We start from the raw sequence: 23,567 nt of genomic DNA, 5'->3' as shown, positions 1-23,567 counted from the left end.
ACAAATTAGAGGTTTAGGTCTGCAGTCTCTGCCTAGCTCCTAAAATGATAGTCTATTCAATTCCACAAAACCAGTGGATTGCCAGTTTATCTTTATAGAGTAGAACAGAGACGGCATAGAATCAGACGTTCCTCCATCTACCCAGGGACCCTACATCATTGATGCTTCCTAGACTGTCTTTTCTCCTCTAACATTCACCTTATCTTATGTAAAAGGCAGATTTTCCTGAGTCTCATAATGTTGCAGGAAGACAAGGCCCAACGGAGAGAAAGAGCACCCAAACACCACGTTTATAAGAAGAAGAGCTTTATTCACCAGCCGGGAGCTTACGGTATAGAAGATTCCAAATGGCCGTGCTCCCCGACTGCCTTGGTCTTTCCCTTTTTATTGACAGTCAAAAAGTTCCACCCACAGGTACCCCTGTCATTGGCCAGTTCGAATCAAGCAGGAGATGCTATTCCCACCCCTACAGAACTACGGGACTACGGGATTTCACAGAACTTGGAAATTTCCAAGTTTCAGGAAGTTAAGTTTACAAATTCCCAAGAGCTGAGTCACCATGGAGAGGACCCTGTAGGTGTATCTTTGTGGTCTCCTTGAGAAGACCTGTTCTCCTGGACCTCACCCTTCTCAGCTATCCTCTCTCATTCCCCCCTTTTGAGACTCCAATATATTTTAATTTGGGGTCTCAATATCAGCTTGTTTCTGCAGGTGCCAATATTAATTACTTTTCAGCACTGAGGTTTTAGGGACTGTGAATCTTCTTGGGTTCTCTACTCAGACCTTAATAGTACCATGGTGGTGGGCTAATATACATACGAGTTTCTACTTTTCCCTGTGACATTTCCCCCCTTTTCCCAAAGTTCAAAGTCCAATTAAGACAAATCCCTCGAGGAGTTTCCTCAGGCTCAGCCGTGCGTTGACCGGCCAGCTCCCAGTATGTGGCTGGAGCAGGGCATGTTGATTGTCCTAAAAGTTACCTTTACTTTCCAAGGGGCAGTGAAGCCCTATTCAGCCAGCTGTGATGACTCCTCAGTACTAACCCTAGTGTTCTCTTTAGCAATGGTGGAAGCATTTCTTTGATGCCCACAACAGTGCATAACTGCCACTTCTTGGGGTTTCTATACTGCCTCTAACAGCTGAAGTTATCTCCTGCTGATACTTAATGTCTTCATTTTTTCCCCAGAATTTAATAGTTCTTTTGCCTGGTACAATGTCCTGTGTACTCAGAGAGTCAGAAAAACATTTAAATTTTTCCCTTCACTTAGTTCTAAGGTTCCAGTCAAGGCAATTAGCTCAGCCTTCTGGGTCAATGTCCCTTGAGGGACGGGCTTAGCCTCCACAGTCTCTGTTAAGGTGACCACTGCATACCCAGCCCATCGCTCACCTTGCACTGGCATGCAACTGCTTCCATTTACATATAAGTTCTAGTCTGTATCTGTCCAGGGCTGGTCACGCAAGTCAGGTCTGCTAGAGTACACATTATCTATGACTTCCGTACAGTTATGCTCAGTCTCTCTTCCACTGACTGGAAGGAGCGTGGCTTGGTTCAGAGTGTTGCATTAGAGAGTCAAAAATGTCCCTTAGTGTCCATTAAAATGACCACAGAGTGCAGTACTTTCACTCTGAGATCCTGCCCAGAGTCAGCTTATCAGCTTCTTGCACAAGGAGAGCAGTAGCAGCTAGAGCCCTGTAAACAAGGTGGCCATCCTTTTGCCACTCCGTCCAACTGCTTAGAGAGGTAAGCTACAGGCCTTGGCCAGGACCTAATCAGCTGGGTTAACACACCCACAGCCATCTTATCTCTCTCTGAGACATACAGAGTAAAGGGCTTGGTCAAGTCTGGCAGTCCCAATGCAGGTGCAGCCATGAGCCTCATCTTTAGCTGGGAGAAGGCACGTTCCTGTTCTCCTCCCCACTCCAAGGGCTCTCCCTCCTCTCCTTTAGTTGCCTCATACAAGGGCTTAGCAAAGACGGCAAAGTTGGGGATCCAAAGACGACAGAAGCCGACCGGGCCTAAGAATTCCTGAACCTGCTTTCAGCTCTTGGAGGTGGGGAGGCGATTAATGACCTGTTTCCATTCCATGCCTAGATTCTTTTCCCCTTGCTGAATAATAAATCCTAGATAACGTACTTGCTGCTGGCAGACCTGGGCCTTCCGCTTAGACACTTTATAGCCACATACCTCTAGATGTCATAAAAGACAAACCATGCCTCAGGCGCAGCCCTCCTGGGTAGGGTGTCCTGAAAGGAGGTCATCGACATATTGGAACAGCACCCATTCTAATTCCTTAGCCAGGAATTTCTGGAGGTCACAAGCCAGCGCTTCTTCAAAAATCATGAGTGTTTTGAACCCCTGTGGCAACCTGGTCCATGTGTACTGTTTCCGTGTCTGGTCTCTCCCACTGGAAAGCAAACAGCTTCTGGCTTCTCAGAGCCAGCCTTATACTGAAAAAGGCCTCTTTTAAGTCCAGACAAGTGGGCCACTTGGCTTCTGCTGGCAGGAGATTCAGCAGAGTAGGATGCAGTGTTTACAGTTACACCATTTACTGGGAAATTTTAGATAACATTTAATACTGCACAAGTTCTCCAGTGTAGCCAAAAGGTGAACTTTGTTGAGTCTTAAGGCTTCAGAGTAAATATAACTACTATATATAATTCTATACTCTTTGGCCAGTCTCTTAGTCTCATTCAATAGATCAATTTAGTAAAACAGTTATGTCTCATTTTATAAGTACGGACAAGGTTGGGATCTAAATACGGGTAGACCACAACCTCTTTTTCCTCCTTTCAAACTATTTTTCTCTCTCCAATTTCTCTCTTTTTTTTTTTTTGTAGAGACAGAGTCTCACTTTATGGCCCTCAGTAGAGTGCCATGGCATCACACAGCTCACAGCAACCTCCAACTCCTGGGCTTAAGCGATTCTCCTGCCTCAGCCTCCCGAGTAGCTGGGACTACAGTTGCCGGCCACAGCACCCAGCTATTTTTTTGTTGCAGTTTGGCCGGGGCTGGGTTTGAACCCGCCACCCTCGGCATATGGGGCCGGCGCCCTACTCACTGAGCCCCAGGTGCCACTCTCCAATTTCTCTCTTTACTAAAGGCAAATTATAGTAGAACTAACTAATTTGCCAAAATAAACTGTACCTTCAGTATACGGGGTCTGATTATTTGCATAAAGTGCAGTAAGAATAATTAATCATTAGCCATCTAAGCTCTTCTTTCCTTTAAAATTGGCTTTGCTGGAACCTTTTATAAGGAATCTCAGGCTGGACTCTTTGAAAGCCTTTCAGAGCCCAGGTTTCATCTGTGCCATTAGATACCTGTATGTATCAGGTAAATCCCTCTTCTCTTGAGGTCCCCAAGCACATTTCGATTCCCAGACCCATCAGCAAGTGACCTTCGTTACTTACCACAGATCAGGAAATGTTACTGATAGGTATCTGGCCAGTTTTCCAAAGGGCTTTTTTTATTAGCCTTATAAAGTCAACCTTAATTCCTTAACACAGTCTGGACACCTCTGGAAATGCTATTCCACCTCTGAAAAGCCTTGGTAAAGTAACCAGTGCCTTCATCATGTCCTATAGAACAAAACAGATTCTTATTGAACTTATGCAAATAATTGTATTGTCAGAAATCAAGAATACTTACAAATGGCTTTCAAATTCCAGAGAAATCAAAGAGAGAGAAAAATACATGTTTCAAACTCTGCTCATAAGTACATACATTGCTTGAAAAGCTACAAATAGCTCAAAAGACAGAAAATTATTTCTTGACTTCTGGAAAACAGAACACAGAAAGAATCAACAGTATTTCGAACAAAAAGCCATTACAAACTAGCCCAGTTCCACGTAACTGATTTCTGTTCTGATGAAGTTAGGTTAGCAATATTCATAGACATGTTAACTTTCCAACGAAAAGTCTAAAATTCTGCTTTTTAGTCCGAAGGTATTAAATTTCCAAAGACATTAGGAATTTGAATTCGAGAGAATTTGTCAGCTTCTTTTAATATTTCTTTTTCTTTTTAGTATAAACTTTGGACTCAGACAGTTACATAAAAAATACTTTCTTTTTTAGATAAATTAAAATTATTACCGACAATATATGATAGGACAGACCAATGTCTTATACATTAGGACAGACCAATGCTTTATAATATTGTAACATATATATAACCATAACCCACACAAAATTAATCACCATTTCATATTTGACAATGTTTCCTATATATTTTTAATAAATCAAATAAGTTTAATTTGTTTTCCTGTGACTTTCAGTGGTCTTAATATTTCAAGAAGACCAACATTAAAGTTGTGTTTTGTTGTTGTTGTTGTTGTTGTTGGCCTGGGCCAAGTTTGAACCCGCCAGTCTCAGCGCATGTGGCCAGCATTGCAACCACTGCCCTACAGGCGCCAAGCCCCAGATTTAGAGTTTTTATTTTGGAAGGTTTGTTAAATATCAAAGGCCTAAAACATTTGTTTAAAGAAAATTACCAGCCAAAAGATTTTAAAGGAAATACATAGTTAACTGGATCACATGTAAATTCTTTCACAAAGTCTCTTTTATGAGCTTCATTTAACCTGCACAGACCATCTACAAACATTCTAAACTTTCTTTAACTTTTGCCCTGCCTTCCACTTTCTTACACAACCATTCTGTTTCAGGACAGAATTTATCACACAAGATTCTTTCTTTACACTATGCCATTCTCCTTTCTGTTTAATTTCTCCTACTCTCAAAAACTTGCTTTTCACAAAACAGGATCCCAGTTTGCCATGAAGTCACCCATTCACTCAGCCAGATTGACAACTAGAAGGTTTAAAAAGCAAGAATCTTATCCTTTGACAAAGATTCGGTTTCCCCAACAATTTAAACAACCAAATTGTTACATTTTACAAATGGGAGACATTTATGAGATGTAACATTGATACAGGATTTTCCCACTCAGGGCTGGACAGGGAACCCCCGTTTTTCAGGCTCAGGTGAGCTTAGACATTAGACTCCCATCTCTAGGCACAAACCCTCTGAGCCCAGCAAGGTCATAGACAAAGCAGTCCGAAACCTTTTGGACGGCTCCACCCTGACTAAGGAGCACATACCCTAATCCCCTCCCCAGACAAAAACTGCAGCAAAGACCTAATAACCTTGTCCAAGGTGAGGCGCTGCATTCATTCATTTGCTAGAACACCCCTTCCATTTGTAAAGGTATTTTTCCATCTACCAAGTCCTGGCCAAAATATCTCTCAGGGCCAATTATTTATCCCTAGAAAAAGGACTTATACAGGAAACCTCCAATCTGGGCCTCCTCTCCCCTTCCAGAGGCTGTTCACCTTGGAGACCTGTTGCTTATATGGATACAGCCTCGTTCAGCATGAGATTTACACTCTCTTCCCCAGATTTTCAAGGGCCATCCAGAGCTCACTGGACTGCCTGAACCGCAACACTTTCCAAGGCATGACCCCAATAGCTCTGGCGCTCTCCACTCTCTCTGCATGCCCCTCAGTCCAACAAAATGCCATTTTATCACTGATCTGTGGCCCACGGGCTCAATTCTCAAATCTCTGAGACCGAACACTCACTGAAGAAATTCCAGTAACAAAACTACAACAACATTCTTTCTAATGTCTTTTCATTTCCTCCCAAGTCCCACATGGCCATGTGGCTGCCACCAAAGACAAAAAGCAGAAAACCTGGAACTTCCGGTTTCTCTCAGAATAGCCAGGGGGCAAAGTTGGAGCAGGGAAGAAGGGCACACTCACACATTCGTTTCACCCCATGAATGGGGGGGGGGTGCGAAACCCTACCTATTGTTACCCATCTCAGTCATTCTCCAAGCACTCACATGCACATAATTCCAACCCATTTCTTAACCCGGGCAGCCTCAATTTCCCACTCAAGCTGCCACTTAGTCATAGGAGGCAAACCAACAGTCCCCTAGGCCCTGTGAAGGGAGGTCCAACTCCACCCTTGGAGTTCTCTCAGTCACACCACATCCACACACTCTCACACACCTCTCAACAGACCTGCCAGCAATCTAATGCCCAAGGAGTTGATCAGGCTCCTCTTTCACTAAAACTGTAGTGGGATCCCCAGATCGATCACACCTTGCCTTAGACGTCTTCCTGTGTAGGTACCCGTTCCCACATGCCAGTTCCTCCCGGTGTTTGACTCCTTGAAGACCCGCCAGTGGGGTCCTTTCTCAGCCCAGTCGAGGCGTCCACACAGGGAGGCCAAACTGCCTCCTTGGTGTGCTCAGTGGTTCACGTCGCCCAGGCCGATCAGGGGCCCCCACGTGGGTGTCCAGAGGATTGGCGGCAACTGCCAGGTGCATTTTCTCTCCAGGGGTGATCTCACTTCCTGGTCAGGGAACCAAAAAATGTTGCAGGAAGACAAGGCCCAACGGAGAGAAAGAGCACCCAAACACCACGTTTATAAGAGGAAGGGCTTTATTCACCAGCCGGAGCCTATGGCATAGAAGAATTCCAAATGGCCGTGCTTCCCAACTGCCTTGGTCTTTCCCTTTTTATTGACAGTCAAAAAGTTCCACCCCACAGGTATCCTTCTCATTGGCCAGTTTGAATCAAGCGGGAGATGCTATTCCTGCCCCCACAGAACTACAGGATTTCACGGAACTTGGAAATTTCCAAATTTCAGGAAGTGAAGTTTACAAATTCCCAAGAGCTGAGTTACTATGGAGAGGACCCTGCAGGTGTATCCTTGTGGTCTCCTTGAGAAGACCTGTTCTCCTGGACCTCACCCTTCTCGGGTGTCCTCTCTTAATAAGAATGTAACCATTTTGTCTCATTCCATCCCTCTCCCCCCCCCCCAAGAAGCCCTTTTTGTTCTTTCTGTGCTCCTTTAAATACTGAAACTTCTAATTCATCCTTTGGAAAAGCAGCCACAGCCTTGTCTGCAATGTATGTTTTACCCAGGCACGTCTTTAATTTTGGCTTAAGAAGTCTCCATTGATTGAGGTTTTGCCTCAGCCACTTATTGTGGATTGACACAAGGAACTAAAGATTCACCTGTGGAAAATGGAGAACTAAAACTGAGGCGAGGGCGGGGCCTGTGGCTCAGTGAGCAGGGCGCTGGCCCCATATACCTAGGGTGGCAGGTTCAAACCTGGCCCCGGCCAAACTGCAACCAAAAAAATAGCCGGGCGTTGTGGCAGGCGCCTGTAGTCCCAGCTACTCGGGAGGCTGAGGCAGGAGAATTGTCTGGGCCCAGGAGTTGGAGGTTGCTGTGAGCTGTATGACACCACGGCACTCTATTGAGGGCAATAAAGTGAAACTCTGTTTCTACAAAAAAAAAAAAGTGAGGCGAGTCCAACCTCCGAGGAAGTGAGTGGAGAAGCAGTCAAGTCTGATCAACGTCATGGGCTGTGTGCGCTCACTTCTCGGTCTCCCCTCTTGCACATCGACTCTTTAGCAAATGTCAGTAGCTCTAAAAACATTTTTAGGAAAAGAGAATCCTGCCTCACTCCATTTTTGTAGGTTAAATACCTTTTTTAAAAGAGGTAAAATTATAAAAAAAAAAAAAAAAAAAAAGAGGCAAAATTATCCACTGGTTGCTTAATTTTTGGTGCAATCAGAAAATTCTGTGGGATATTATAGTATGGGAGGCTTTGACTGCCTATGGTGTCAGCTTAACAAAATTGAATTAGTTTTCAATACCCTATAAAACAAAGCATACTAAATGGCAATATGGAGTCACAAGTCCTGCATGGAATGTCTTGAACATTTTAAATTATTTCTATTCCCATGTTATTTTTTAGTAGAATTATTTCCTAAAGAGTTCTATGGCTCTCCCTGTCAGGATTGTGTTTGTCCTCCGATATCTTTGGTTATGGTCGTCTAGTTTTGTTTTTTTTTAAATGACTTTGTTAATATGCTGTGACAGATTGAAAAATGTATGTTGTATACTTGATATTAAATTATGACTTGGTGGGAACTGTGTAACATTTGAAGGAAAATTGCTTTACCAACATTTGTAGATACTGGTACTTCATATCCTCTTAATGAGAATCTGCCTCCAAATTTTAAGTTGGAAAGTCACTAGAATAACTGTTTTTTAAAAAAGTTGCATGGCTCAGCACCTGTGGCTCAAGCGGCTAAGGCGCCAGCCACATACACCTGTGCTGGTGGGTTGGAATCCAGTCTGAGCCTGCCAAACAACAATGACGGCTGCAACCAAAAAATAGCCGGGCGTTGTGGCGGGCGCCTGTAGTCCCAGCTACTTGGGAGGCAGAGACAAGAGAATCACTTGAGCCCAGGAGTTGGAGGTTGCTGTGAGCTGTAATGCCATAGCGCTCTACCCAGGGCGACAGCTTGAGGCTCTGTCTCAAAAAAAAAAAAAAAAAAGTTGCAATACATGACTTTTTAGATCTTTGGTATGTTTATTAAGAATTGTGCACAAATTGAATTGTCTCAACACAAACAATAACATCTCAATTTCAGAAGAAAAAAAGAATTAGAGGAAAATATAAAAATGGTCTCACTAAATAGAAACTTTTAATGAAGAGATGGGAATTATTATTATTATTATTTTTTTTTTTGTAGAGACAGAGTCTCACTTTATGGCCGGGTAGAGTGCTGTGGCATCACACAGCTCGCAGCAACCTCCAACTCCTGGGCTTAAGTGATTCTCTTGCCTCAGCCTCCCGAGTAGCTGGGACTACAGACACCCGCCACAACGCCCGGCTATTTTTTTTTTTTTTTTGGTTGCAATTCAGCCAGGGCCGGGTTTGAACCCGCCACCCTCGGTATATGGGGCCAGCGCCCTACCGACTGAGCCACAGGTGCTGCCCAAGAGATGGGAATTTTATATATATATACACACACGTACACATATAACACTGCATGTATGTAAATATATGTAATGTGTACATATGTATATGTGTACATATATGTATATATACATATATATAAAAGAATCAGAAAAGTTGGAGACACAATGGAAATTTCTGGAGAAATTCTGGATAGACTAAGGGTCTGCTGATTTACAGATAAAGAAATTGTTCTCTCCTTGTGTGTATATATGTATACACGCTTAGCACTGTATATATAGAATGCAGGGTATATAGAGTATATGCTGAGTGTATATATATATGGTGCTAAGAGTGTCCAATCTTTTTTCTATTCTGGCGTACATTGGAAGTATAAGAGCTGTTGTTTTGGGTCACATAGTAAATACACAAACATTAACAAAAGCTCATTAGCAAATAAAAGGTCTATGCATATCTTTTGTGATGTCTGACACCACAGAAAAGTAAAAAAAATCCTCACAAAATCAGCATGTGGCCCATGGGCCACACAGGTTGGACACCCTTGACAGTAAAATACTATTCAGTCATAAGAACGATATGTTGACATTTGCCACAGATGGATGACATGGATGACCATGGAAGATATTATGGTAAATGAGGTAAGCCAGACACGAAAAACAATAGGATCTCACAATTAAGTGGAATCTTGAAAAAAAAGACAAGAGTCAAATGCATTGAAACAGATTAAAATGGTGACCAGGAGCGGAGACAGAGAGGGATTAGGGAGGGTAGGTCAAAGGACACAAAGTAGCAGACATGCGGGATAAACAATTCCAGAGATCTAATATACAACCTGAGGACTATGGTTATTAATATTGTGCTGTATTCGGGATTTTTGGTAAAAGTGCATTTTTGGTGCTCTTGGAACATACACAAAAAAGGTAACTATGTAAAATAATGTATGTGTTAATTTGTTTGGCCACCTATAATTTTTACTATGTAAAAAATAGAAAAACTAGCCAAGCATGGGGCCAGACACCTGTAGTCTCACCTACTTGGGAGGCTGACGCAAGAGGATCACAAGCCCTAGAATCTGAGGTTACTGTGGGCTACGATGACACTGCAGCACTCTACTCAGGGTGAGACTCTGTCTCAAAAAAAAAAAAGAAAAAAAGAAGAAAAGAAAAAGAAACATTAAAGAGGGGCTCGACAGCAGATTTAAACTGACAGAGGAAAGAATCCATGAACTTGAAAATAGGTCAATTAAGATTAAACAGTCTAAACAACAGAAAGAAGAAAATGAACAGAGCCTCAGAGACCTGGGGGACGCCATCGCGCTACTAATATATGCATAATGTGAGTCCTAGAAGGAGAGGAGAGCAAGCGTGGCAAAGAGAGAACATTTGAAGAAATAATGGCCCCAAACACCCAAGTCTGATAAAAAACTTCATCCAATCTGCATATCCAAGAAGCTCAGCAAACTCCATAAACTCAAAGAGATCCGCTCCAAGACTCATCATAATCTAACTGTCCAAAGATAAAGGCAAAGAATCTTGAAAGCAGCAAGAGAAGTAATTCATCAGGCAACGCCCCCTCCACCCAGGATTTCCCAGAAGCTCCCCTCTGGTAACAACCCAGACAGAATCTGAGGTAACAATCGCTTGTGAGTCATCAACAGCCCCATCCTCTTAGTGAAGTCAAAGATGGACGATGGCCAAGGCTCTCTTTCCCTTCCAGTCTCTTATCCAGGCTCCCAGCATGGCCCCCTCCCTCCTGTGAGGCAGGACTGAGAGGGTCCACAGGGGTCATCGCCAGCAGTGATTGGGGCAAGCCTGCACTGCGTCACTGGGGATTTGACATGACAATCACTGCTGCCCTCTGAGGGTCACAGGACTTGCCCAGTTGGGGAACCGGCTATAAAGTAAGTAACTGTTGGCCTCAGATTGCATAGTGTTTGTTCTAAGCATAAGGTAATATATAACATTTCTCTTAAAAATAAATAAAATTATACTCTTAAAGTATGATTATGAAGACTAGGCATGTTTCTTTAATTCATGTTTTATATCCACAATGATGCACAATTAGCTTTTTCTTTTATATCTACATGTTTGATATGGTACTTATTCCGTCTCTTACTCAAAGATATTTTACTGGTAACTTGAGAAAGACGCAGAGATGAAATTTTTCCATTTAAACCAAGGAGACTGTCAATCATTCAGCCAATATTCTCTGAACATTTATCTTGTGCTAATTGCTGGAGAGATGGACGACGGGGGATGAAGTGTTCCTAGCAGGACAGGAGGGGCATTAGGAGAGGCTTCCTGTAGGAGGTGACTCCTTATCTGAATCTTGAAGAATTACCTGGGTTAATTGAAGTAAGGTTGGGCGAGGCTATCCAGGGAGAGGCACCAGCACAGCTTGGAAGTGGGGGAGAACTTAGCATGTTTGAGGGATTCCAGACAAAGAACTATAATAGGGCATAGACCATCAAAGGTCCAAAATTCAGTTAAATTCAGTTCACCCTAACTAGCATTTTTATCAATTCCTTCCTATATGCACAGTTTTATATCAGATGCTAGGTTACAGAGATGGCAGGAGGACATATCTAGATGGTATTTCAATCAAGTGTGACAAATCACAGTGGGAGTCCATTGACAGAGACGTCAGGGTGGCATCAAGGAACCTTACTGGAGGGTCTGGGGAACTCTCAGAGGGCGAGGGATGAATAGGAGCTCAAGCCCACTGGGGGAGGAAAGGTATTATCAGTAGAGGACACGGCACATGCTTCAGGTCCTGAGCACTGAATACAATTTGTCGTCCCTGAACTTCAGAGTTGACTGGAGACTGGGTGGCACAGCAGGTGTTGGGTTGATAGAGCCTTACTAGGGTGTTTGGCTTTGATATTTGGCAATGGGGTCTTCAAGATGTGTAAACAAGGGGGAAATGATGGGACAGTGATTTAGAAACGCCTTTAGGACTGCAGTGTGGGAGCAGATGGGAGGATGATGTGGCTTCAAGAAATGTTAACTATGGATGTGGAGAGAAGGGAACACTTTTACACTGCTGGTGGGACTGCAAACTAGTACAACCTTTCTGGAAGGAAGTATGGAGAAACCTCAAAGCACTCAAGCTAGACCTCCCATTTGATCCTGCAATCCCATTACTGGGCATCTACCCAGAAGGAAAGAAATCCTTTTATCATAAGGACACTTGTACTAGACTGTTTATTGCAGCTCAATTTACAATCGCCAAAATGTGGAAACAGCCTAAATGCCCACCAACCCAGGAATGGATTAACAAGCTGTTGTATATGTATACCATGGAATACTATTCAGCCATTAAAAAAAATGGAGACTTTACATCCTTCGTATTAACCTGGATGGACGTGGAAGACATTATTCTTAGTAAAGCATCACAAGAATGGAGAAGCATGAATCCTATGTACTCAATTTTGATATGAGGACAATTAATGACAATTAAGGTTATGGGGGGGGAAACAGATAGAGGGAAGGAGGGAGAGGGGTGGGGCCTTGGTGTGTGTCACACTTTATGGGGGCAAGACATGATTGCAAGAGGGACTTTACCTAACAATTACAATCAGTGTAACCTGGCTTATTGTACCCTCAATGAATCCCCAACAATAAAAAAAAAAAAAGAAATGTTAACTAGTTTCATATTAGGGCTAAGTACAATGGGTACTTTTTCTTCCATTCTTTGGATACCTTGTACCTCATGGTAACTTAATTGTTACCTCATGGTAACAATAATGCAACATGATTGCATTACTGTACACAGCTATGATTTAATCAAAAAATATATATATAAAAAAAGAAATGTGGGTGGCACCTATGGCTCAGTCGGTAGGGCACCAGCCCCATATACCGAGGGTGGCGGGTTCAGGCCCGGCCCCAGCCAAACTGCAACTAAAAAATAGCCGGGCATTGTGGCGGTCGCCTGTAGTCCCAGCTACTCGGGAGGCTGAGGCAAGAGAATCGCTTAAGCCCAGGAGTTGGAAGTTGCTGTGAGCTGTGTGACGCCACGGCACTCTACCAAGGGCCATAGGATGAGACTCTGTCTCTACAAAAAAAAAGAAATGTTAACTAGCACAGCTTGACAGCTGATGAAAGATGTTGTGAGGGAGAAAAGGAGGTCAAGAATGAGCCCTGGGGTGGCGCCTGTGGCTCAGTCGGTAGGGCGCCGGCCCCATATACCGAGGGTGGCGGGTTCAAACCCGGCCCGGCCAAACTGCAACCAAAAAAAAAAAAAAAATAGCCGGGCGTTGTGGCGGGCGCCTGTGGTCCCAGCTACCCGGGAGGCTGAGGCAAGAGAATCGCTTAAGCCCAGGAGTTGGAGGTTGCTGTGAGCTGTGTGAGGCCACGGCACTCTACCGAGGGCCATAAAGTGAGACTCTGTCTCTACAAAAAAAAAAAAAGAATGAGCCCTGGTTTCTGTCGTGTGTGACTGAGTGGCTGTCCACAGCACAGCTACCGTCTCTCTCTACACACACACACACACACACACACACACACACACACACACACACAGGTCAGCTGTGTGCCTTTCTTTCTTCCCTACTCCCTGCTCTCAAACTGGAAATGAAATGACACAGGGAAATCCCCCAAAACTCCTCAAACCACATTGCTCCGCGCTCTGGTGTCCAGTGAGGTCCATCAGGTGAGGACGGATGCCGGCAGGAAGCCCGAAATGGAAACCACGGCTCTTACTGTTGCACCCGCCCTCTGTCCGGCTGCACTGAGGCCTTCCCTGCGCCCTGACACTCAGCCTGGCCCGGCCCTTTTCTCATCCCTCAACTCACCTTTGCAGTTACTGGAATTCTTGTGACTGGTTCTGCCATCTGACACCTCAGATATATGACAACATTTGGAGATGGTGCTCCCTCTCTCCCTCCTCCTCCTCCTCCTCTCTCTCTCCCCCACCCCTAGTTTTCATTTCATTGTGTGATACACTGCATTCACTGGGGTACATGTAACATCCATGTGCAGCTTAACACATTTTTGTAATGACACACATGGACCCAGGCAAAGAAACAGAATGCTGCCAGCCCCGCAGGACCCTCTCGAGAGCTCACCTAATCACAGCCTGTAGTCCCAGGCTGTCACTCCCACACAGGACCTGCTGACCATGGGATTCACTTCCCTGCTTTTCTTTTTTGTGCGTTACCATCTAAGTATGTTTCCCTAGAGTTCGGTCTTGCTTCTTTTGGACCTTTATCCTTGAAATCCCCTGATCCTGCTTCTTTCTCTCCACACTGTGTTGATGAGACTCACGGGTGCTGCTGCTGTAGCTAGCCACGCCGTCTGTCACCCGGGTATCCCACCAGTGATTCTTCATTCCATTCTGTTGTGACTGTCACCAGCTTGTCTCCAGTACGTTCCAGCGCTCCCTGAGCATGCCTGTATGTGTATCCTAGTCACATTTCATAAGTTTCCTAAGGGTTTGTATCTGGGACTGGAGCTCCTGGGTAAATGAGGTGCCATGGTAATGTTCACTTTTACTCAATATTTTCTGAGAGTCCTCTTGTTCCATATCTTTGCCAATATTTGCCATTGCCGCTCACCTTTTTGTTTTAAACCTCTGTTCCATTTCCCAGAAGATCTTCTTCTTTCCAGAAGGCTTTCTTCTTTTCCCAGAAAGGTCTCTCTTCTTCCCCCAAACCCAAGATGTGGCCCTGGAGAGCCTACTAAAATAGACTCTCCTGGGCAAATGGGTGTCACCCTCTGTCCCAGGAGGCTTATAGCACAGGATGGTCCCACGTGAGGCCCCCTGATGTGGGTATCCCCACCCCCAAACCCCCTTCCAGGAGGATGTGGGCACTTTCCAAATACGAAGGCCAAAACTTTGTTAATTCTGAATGATTTAACAGACGTGAATCCTTTCTGGGCTGTGGCCCTCTCAATGACACACCTTTTGCCATGTCACAGTTGTACTCTCTGAGGCCCTGGTTTGGAACCACTGCCCTTGTAGGCAGAGAAGGTTGGCTCTAGCAGCCTTGCGTGTGAGTGGGCTGACAGCTTCTTCAGCCCAAGGGCCACGACCACCTAGCATGTGTCTCTACCAAAGTTTGCCCCTAACAAAAACCACCACGGGGGCAAAGAAAGCAATGGTCAAATTTCCCCAAATCACACACTCTGGACCCAAGGGCTATCCCCCGGCACGTAATACTCATGGTCATGTTCTCTTTGGTGTCTCCACAGGGTTTGACCAGCTGACCTGGACTTGGCCAGCGGCCCTGTCCTCCGTCTTGGCCACCCCACCAAGGGTGGCTGACGAAGAAGATGCTTCCCTTCAAGGTGAGCAGATGGATGGGGCTCACCTGCTTCCAGTCACTGGTGCTGTTCTCTCCCAGCACTCGCCAGAAGAAACTGATTCATAAGCTGCAGGAGGAAAAGGCTTTTCGGGAAGAGATGAGAATTTTCCGTGAGAAAATAGAAGACTTCAGGGAAGAGATGTGGAATTTCCGAGGCAAGATGCATGCTTTCCGGGGCCAGATGTTGGGTTTTTGGGAAGAGGAGAGACCTTTCTGGGAAGAAGAGAAAGCCTTCTGGAAAGAGGAAAAGGCCTTCTGGGAAATGGAAAAATATTTCCGGGAAGAAGAGAAAACTTTTTGGAAAAAGTACCGTACGTTCTGGAAGGAGGATAAGGCCTTCTGGAAAGAGGACAATGCCTTGTGGGAACGAGACCGGAGCCTTCTTCAGGAGGACAAGACCCTATGGGAGGAAGAAAAGGCTCTGTGGGTAGAGGAAAGAGCCCTGCTGGAGGAGGAGAAGGCTCTGTGGGAGGATAAAAAGTCCCTCTGGGAAGAAGAGAACGCCCTCTGGGAGGAAGAGAAAGCCTTCTGGGTGGAAGGTGGTGGCCACGTCGTGGGGGAACCAATACTCGAGGACGGGCCCTATGACGTCAATGACGGGCAGCAGTCACCAGGCCTCTCCAGGGGCAGGGCGTAGGCAGCACAGAGGTGCAGGGCTCCCTGGGGTCCAGACTGCGCTGGGCTGGGATTCAAGTCCAGGGTGATCCTCATGTGCTCGAGAAAACATTCACTTACTTGTCTCCTTGCTTTGAAAGATCTCATAAAACCCTGAGGAGGGTTCCAAACCACCCTCTGAGGAAGGCTAGCTGTGTTTTTTCAGGTGTTATGATTCTCCAAGGTCATATTCCCACCTCTGGGCTGTCCTGCTGGCCACAGAGCCTGGTCCCAGGCAGGTCACAATGACCGTGGCACCCGCGGCTTTCTTCAAGAGAGTAAGAGTGGGGAGGAGAGGCTGAGGCCACACAGCTGGAGGACACAGGGACAGAGGGGGCCTCGGCCACCTGGGGAAATCTCTTCTTCACTCTGTAGTCTGGGAGGACTGGAGTGGCTTGAAGCCTTCCAGAAAAGGCCATAGTGCTAGTGACAATTCATTTGTGCCTCTTCACGCAGCAGATCATTTGGAACATGCGGGCATAATCCCTTAACAATCCCCTCCCTGGTAGTTCTGAATACACCACACTTCTCAACCGCACACTGTCTGGCAGTGGAAGGAAGGGGGCTTAGCAGACTTGGCACTGGGCTGAGGTTCAAGAGCACAGCCCAAGAAGCACTGACCTCCCTGATGATGGAGAGAAGTGGCCCTTGGCCGACAAGCCCTTTCACTGAGGGTTGTAGGGGCGTCTGCCCTGCTCCACCCCCAAACATTCCCACTCAAACAGGTCTCACTGTGTCCGCATTTCTGCATCGTAAATTCCTTCCTTTGAGTCTCCTGCCTTCATTCATTTTAAAACTAAAATCCCCAGGGAAGTGGTATATTAAATGACTGTCCCTTAACGTGGTCAGCCAATTTGGAAGCCCAGCTTTTCTTCTGAGGATGAAATGATGAGATGGTCTCCATGGGGTTGGTCCAGAAACAACCAGAACTATGAAATGAGTCCGAAATGCCCAGGCAAACGCATCCTGCCGTCCCTCATGGTTGTTAATACACCTTCCCCTGCCACTGTGGGTCCCCTGCTACTTAACAAGCCCTTTCCCATTCAGCAGTTCATGTGACGGTCACCACAGCTCGGTGGGCTAGCAGGGAAGGTACACAAACCCACTGTACAAATGAGGAAGCAGAGACCCAGAGAAGCAAAGTGATGGTGCCTGGCCGGGCAAGTAGCCAGCGGGAGGGGTGGGGCTGAGCGGCCAGCTGCCTCCTGGATCTCCTTTTCTAATGCAGCCCAGCTCACAGAGCCAGACTGCAGGTGGCTTGGCCAACAGCATCCACGCTGGGTGGGCCTTAAAGTGTCTTAGGATTGCACTATGGCTCGGGATTTCACCGTGTTAGTGGAGAGGTGGAGAGAACAGAGGACAGGGGATTTCACAGAGTTTCTGAGCTACTCTGAACATTCTTAGTGTCAGAAAAGTAGGGTGACCCCTGGAGGCAGCTGGGCCTCTGTGGCTCCAGGTCCCTCTGGGAAAGTCTCTGATTCTCAGAAGGCCCAGTGCAGATACCAGGAGCAGCTGTCTCCTTGGTCAACACACTCTCATCCTCAGCTCTCCACACCCCCTTGGCAAGCTGTGAGGGGAACAAGGAAAACACGATGCCTGTGTGGAGAATCAGAGGCCCAGGGAGGCCACCCCCCGCCCTCACTCACAGTCTGCCCAGTGGACGGTGCACGGGATGGCAGGAGCCCCAGGACAGCAAAGGCTGCAGACTGAACAATCCCCACAGACTCCACCAAAGATAAAATCAGATTATCGGTCTTAAGATAAAAGATGCAAACCAGATGGAGGCAAGAGCTGGGAGGTGTGAGGAGTGAAAATGATCCCCTAGCCGCATCCTATACAGTCGACGGGGGCAGACAGCTGTTGTGTGACAGAAGAGAGGATGGGGGGTCCCTTGGTGACTCCTGGGTCCCTCTGTGACTCTGTCCTTCACTCAGCAAACAGCTGTGAGCTTTCACCCCTCCTTGCAACTGGAGAGGCAGTGAAAGCTGGGAGGGGCAGCCCACGGAGGTCTCCTGTGGGGACTCTCCCCTGCTCTGGGAGCATGGTCAAGGGGGCTGTGGGGAAGCCTGGAAAGGTCTCCTAGAGGGGGTGATGACTAGGTGACCCCTCACAGGCAAGTTCCGGGCAAGACCAGTATTTGAGGAGCTGCAAACATGTCAGAGCCCGGGGAACATGGGACTCAGAGTGGGATGAGAACAGCTGACATGGCGTCTGTGGGCAAGACAGCCGCAGGAGAGTCCCCAGAGAGGGAGATGACACACTTCGATGGCGTTTTAGAAACCATGTCTGGCTGCTCTATGGGCCAGCAGCACTGGCCTCACCTGGGAGCTTGCTGGACGTGCAGAAGCTCAGACAAGGCCCCCAGTGGGCCTTAGAGTTGGAGGCCCATTTCCAGAGAGTGAGTGGGTGAAAGAGGCTGGTGCGGAGGAAGGATAGGAAGTTCAGGGGGTTGTGGAGGAACCAGGAGAGGATGATGGAACACCCCACCCCCTACCCACCCCCTCCAAGCCCCAGCCAGCAGTAGGGGTGGTGAAGTGGGGCCAGCAGCTTGGAGACTCTGGGAGGAGATGAAAGTCCACCAGGGGTGGGGGCAGCTGGATTTGGGCAGGGTGGGAGAGGCAGGGGTCAAGGATGCTACGTAGGTTACTGACAGGACAATGAGGGTGGTTGCACCTGTGGCTGCAAAGAGGAGGAGGAGGAGCAGGAGGAAGAGCCGTGGCCTCCCCAGGGCTGAGGGAGACGGTGGCCATGCAAGATTGTGGATTCCCTTTCTCTGCCGTGGAGGGCAAGTTCCCCGGGCTTGAGGGGCTCTTGGGTGACCTCATGCTTTGTCTTTGTTCACCACAGCCCAACAAGAAGCGCTGCAGCCAGCATCCTTTGTCACACAAATCAGTCACCTGTTACCCTATTGTCCATGCGTGTGTCTCTCCCAGCATCCCTGTGCCTTTCGGGCACTGTACCTGTCCGGGAGTGAATATTAACCTGCCTCCACCAAGCTCACCTTTCGTTGGAGAGATAGATAATCACCCAGTCCCAGTGTCATCGTCTGTAAAAGTTGACAAACCCTAGGAAGGAGGAGACCCACAGCCCTGCAACCCCTGGAATGTGCTTAATGCCCAGAGCAACATGCGTAGAGATTAATAAATCCAAGTTTCAGGCAGAAGAAAATCAGTTTAAGGATCAGTAGGCTGGGTACAGCTAGTAACTCTCAGCATGGGCTCACAGATGAAGAAGAGAATGCAGGTAACGTGGGCAGAAGCTTCTCCGAGCCTCTGGGTGAACAAAAACGGGCATGGATTTCTCCGCACCCCCAGAAGCAGCCAAACTTTGTTTCCCTGTAGGAGAGACGCCCACCAAATACCGCTGCACGCCTGAGAGATCTCCTGGGTTCTGTGTAAGATAAGGCCCAAGCAGAGATCTGAGGGACATTCGTCCTCCTGCCTTGACCTTGTGGCAGGAACCAGAGTCACTTACACTGTTTCAGAGTCCTGCCTATTCAGCAGGGTCCCAGATTCAGAATGAATTAACTTTCATTCTGAGAGAGGACACCCGAGAAGGGTGAGGTCCAGGAGAACAGGTCTTCTCAAGGAGACCACAAGGATACACCTGCAGGGTCCTCTCCACGGTGACTCAGCTCTTGGGAATTTGTCAACTTCACTTCCCGAAACTTGGAAATTTCCAAGTTCTGTGAAATCCTGTAGTTCTGTAGGAGCTGGAATAGCATCTCCTGCTTGGTTCAAACCGATCAATGAGAAGGGTAGCTGTGGGGTGGAACTTTTGACTGTTGATAAAAAGGGAAAGACCAAGCCAGTCGGAGAGCGCGGCCATTCGGAATTCTTCTATGCCGTGAGCTTCCAGCTGTTGAATAAAGCCCTTCCTCTTATAAACGTGGTGTTTGGGGGCTCTTTCTCTCCGTTGGGCCTCGTCTTCCTGCAACAATTCCAGCATCAATTGCAGACACTGGAAGATCCAGAGGCTCCAGGAAAAGCATCCATCACCGTAACTGTTCCCTTGCCATGAAATTCACCCCGAGGAACTGTGGTCTTCTGTACAAAGCCCGAGCTCCCCTAGAAGCTCTTGGGGAGCTTCTGAGCCCACCAGGAGAGGAAGGATGATATTTCTGAAATGCAGTGGCTGGTCTGCATGTCTTATTTATCTCAGGCATCTGTAACAGAACAGCATAGATCGGGTGCTTAGAAATAATAGACAGTTATTTTTTCATAGCTCTGGGGGCTGGAAGTTCAAGATTAAGGCACCAGCAGATTCACTGCCCAATGAAGGCTTACTTCCAGGTTCACAGGCGGCTTCTTGGATGAGGAGCCCAAGCTCCCCTGGACCTCTTTCACAAGGGCAAGAATCTTGCCCATGAGGACTCTACCCTCATGACCTAATCACCTCCCACAGGCCCTGCCTCCTGATACCATTCATTATCTTGGGGATTAGGATTTCAACATACAAATTTTTGACAGGGGCATAAACATTCAAGTCATAGCAGCAGAAAAATATGTTCTGCTCATGAGAGCTGCCGTTGGACTCACCCGGGGTGTTTGTCAAAAATTCAGATTCAAAAAAAAAAAATTCAGATTCCTGGGCTTCACTCCAGACTTAATGAATCGGAGTCTCTAGGGGTCAGGCACCCAAATATGTATTTTCAATATGTTACCCAGGCGATTCTTATGCACATTAAATTCTGGAGAACACTGGTGTACAGTCAAGAGTCCCTTACCTAGAAAGCACAGCCCCTGTGACGTTTGCACTTCTGCCAATTGTGACTACAAGCTTGATGGCAGAAGCGGAGCCTCTGTTTCCTCAACCACATAGTGAACTTTCCAATAGGCTAAGTCCCTGATTGGGGGGCGCTAGACTTGTGGTACAGAGCCTGGAGCTCCTCCTGAGAAGTTAGCTTTGGCAACAGCAGCTCAGAGACCCAGCATCCTGCCTTGGGAGCAGCACAGGTGACCCGCAGGAGGTCAGGGTGACCCAGCCAGAGCACCCAGCTTCTCTTCCCTGGACGTGCATGGGAAGAGAAGACCATGCACTAAAGAGGTAGAATGGGGGGTGACCTGATAAAGTCCTTGCTAACCTCATTGCCATCTCTTTATAGGCCTGAATCTCCTCCCAAATGCCTGGATCCCTCCCCTGGGGAGCAAAGTTGAACTAATATAATGTAAAAGATAAGAATTTACAGTACAAAAAAAGTCCAGGTATAATAAGAATTTGTTGTGGCTCACTGATGGGGCATTGAGAAAACCTGCTCTAGTTAACTTGGCATTTGCTGGAAACTCTCCAAGACATCTGTAAGTCCCCTGAAAGCTAGTGGGTACCCTAGAACCTGCACAGTGTTAGCCGTTCTTCCACACAGGGTGATATGTCTCATCCTCATCTCTGAGGCTTGTTACCGTTTATCAGTTAATTCAGTCCCATAAGAACAAAGGGTTGTGAATAACTCATTATTACTAATAGCCATGAAAGTAGCATGAGTGGAAGAAGCCCAAGTGCCCATCAACCCACGAATGGACTAGCAAATTGTGGTACATGTATACCATGGAATATTATGCAGCCTTAAGGAAAAATGGAGACTTTACCTCTTTCATGTTTACATGGATGGAGCTGGAATATATTCTTCTTAGCAAAGTATCTCAGGAATGGAAGAAAAAGTATCCAATGTCCTCAGCCCTACTATGAAGCTAAATTATAGCTTTCACATGAAGGCTATAACCCAACTATAGCACAAGACTATGAGGAAAGGGCCAAGGAAGGGGAAGGGATGGGGGAGGTCATGGTGGAGGGGGAGCAATGGGTGGGGCCACACCTACGGCACATCTTAGAATGGGGACAGGCAAAACTTACTAAAGGCAGAATACAAATGTCTACATACAATAACTAAGAAAAATGCCATGAAGGCTACGTTGAACAGTTTGATGAGAATATTTCAGATTGTATATGAAACCAGCACATTGTACCCCTTGATTGCACTAATGTACACAGCTATGATTTAACAATAAAAAAAAAAAAAAGAAAGAAAGTAGCATGAGTTGGTGAACAGACTGAGCTTAGGGGCCAATCAGGCAACCCCAGATGCTGAGGCTCACCCCATCTCCTACACAGCGTGACCTGGACTTTCCCAGGGCTCCCCTAACAAATTACTGCTGGTACTAGAGAATAAAAGCAAGGTCCAAAGTCAAGGCGTTGGCAGGGTTGGTCCTTCCAAGGCTCTGAGGGAGAATGAATTCCATCTCTCTCCTGGTTTCTGGTGACTGTTGACAAGCCCTAGGGTCCCTTTGCTTACAGGTGCATCACTAAAACCTGCCTCCATCTTCACACAGCCTTCTTTGTGTGTCCCTTGGTTTCAATCCTCCCTCTCCTTTCTCTTATAAGGACACCAGTCGTTGGAGTTAGAGCCCCCCTAAATCAAGATGATCTCATCTTGAGACCTATTTTCAATTAAGTTCCATTCATAGGTGTCTACAGTTAGAAATTTTGGGGGAGGAAACACATTTTAACTCATTGTGGTTGGTTAAAAAAAAATGTTTTAACTCTGGGCCTCAGGCTCCCAGTCTATAAAATGAGAATAATTAACAGCACCACCTACAAAATAAGAAGGGTTAAGGGTCCTGTACATGGTTTCTGATGAATTCCTTATGGATTTAAAGTATGTTGTGAGGCTCAATAGAAATGATGTATGATGACGTTCCAGCACATTACACGTCATTCCCTAAATTCTAGATTCCTTCACTCCCTTTTGCTTCACACCTATTACCTTGGAGGATTTATTTCTCATTTTATTTTGTCAGGAAATTAGTGAATGCTTAGCTTGCTACGACAGCCATGTATTTAATTCAAAATAGGCAGACCGAGAGGCCACAAGTGTACTTCAACGATATCAAAAATACACGTCCATCCTTGGAACTGCGTCTGGAACATGTGGTCATGACGCTTTCTCAGAACAGATCTTGGTGTGGGTGAATGTTCTGGAAGCATCTGCAGTGGGAGCCCGCCTGCAGTTGACTTGTGAGAACCGACTTGAAGTTCTTGATGGGGTCTAAGAAGGGACCGACTTGAACTCTTTTACAAAAAGAGAGATCAAGTGTAGATTTTTTTTAAAAAGTCGGGGTTTTGTTTTTGTTGACACTGACATGCATAAATAGCACTAGAGTTTCCCCCTACGATTCCTATTGGTACATCTCATTAGAATTATGTTGGAACCAAAAACTAAGCAGTGTAGAATGTGAAGAGCAAGAAATGAAGCCAAGATCCCATTTCTTGCTGCCCTTGAGCATGGCAGAGGAGGGGATGTTTTTGTTTTTTATTTATTTATTTATTTATTTTTATTAAATCATAGCTGTGTACATTGATATGATCATGGGGCATCATTCACTAGCTTCACAGACCGTTTGACACACTTTCATCACACTGGTTAACATAGCCTTCCTGGCATTCTCTCAGTTACTGTGCCAAGAAACTTACATTCCACATTTACCAAGTTTCACATATACCCTTGTAAGATGCACCGCTGGTATAATCCCTCCAATCCCCTTCCCTCTACCCACCTCCCCCCACCCTCCCCTCCCTTTCCCCTTTCCCCCTATTCTTAGGTTGTAACTGGGTTATAGCTTTAGAGGAGGGGATGTTGATGGAAGGCCTCTGTGGAGCAAAGATTAAAAACAGAAGTTTTCGGCATCCTACCTGGGGTGCCTCGGCAGCAAACCTCTAAAGAGTCACTGTCATGTTCTGTGTGGCACCTTTGGAGGCAGCGTCATATCTCACTGAATTTTCCACTTTTATCCAGGAAAGGAGGGCCAAGAAAGGAAGGGCGGGCCGAT

The 23,567-nt window shown here is 46.4% G+C and overlaps 1 protein-coding gene across 1 annotated transcript in view; it reads left to right on the top strand.

Moving 5' to 3' along the window:
- CCDC70 (coiled-coil domain containing 70) overlaps positions 1-15,864 on the top strand; it is a 28,235-nt gene extending 12,371 nt beyond the window's left edge. Inside the window, exon 2 of the mRNA XM_053564040.1 lies at positions 14,978-15,864. Within this exon, the coding sequence (XP_053420015.1) occupies positions 15,059-15,727 (669 nt within the window). The 5' untranslated portion in view covers positions 14,978-15,058 and the 3' untranslated portion in view covers positions 15,728-15,864. The remainder of the gene's footprint in view (positions 1-14,977) is intronic.
- The last annotated feature ends 7,703 nt before the right edge of the window (positions 15,865-23,567 follow it).

The sequence above is a fragment of the Nycticebus coucang genome, chromosome 15, assembly GCF_027406575.1.
Source record: "Nycticebus coucang isolate mNycCou1 chromosome 15, mNycCou1.pri, whole genome shotgun sequence".
NCBI lineage: Eukaryota > Metazoa > Chordata > Mammalia > Primates > Lorisidae > Nycticebus > Nycticebus coucang.
Note: the sequence above shows the minus strand (reverse complement) of the source record. Positions and strands in the feature narration are given on the sequence as shown.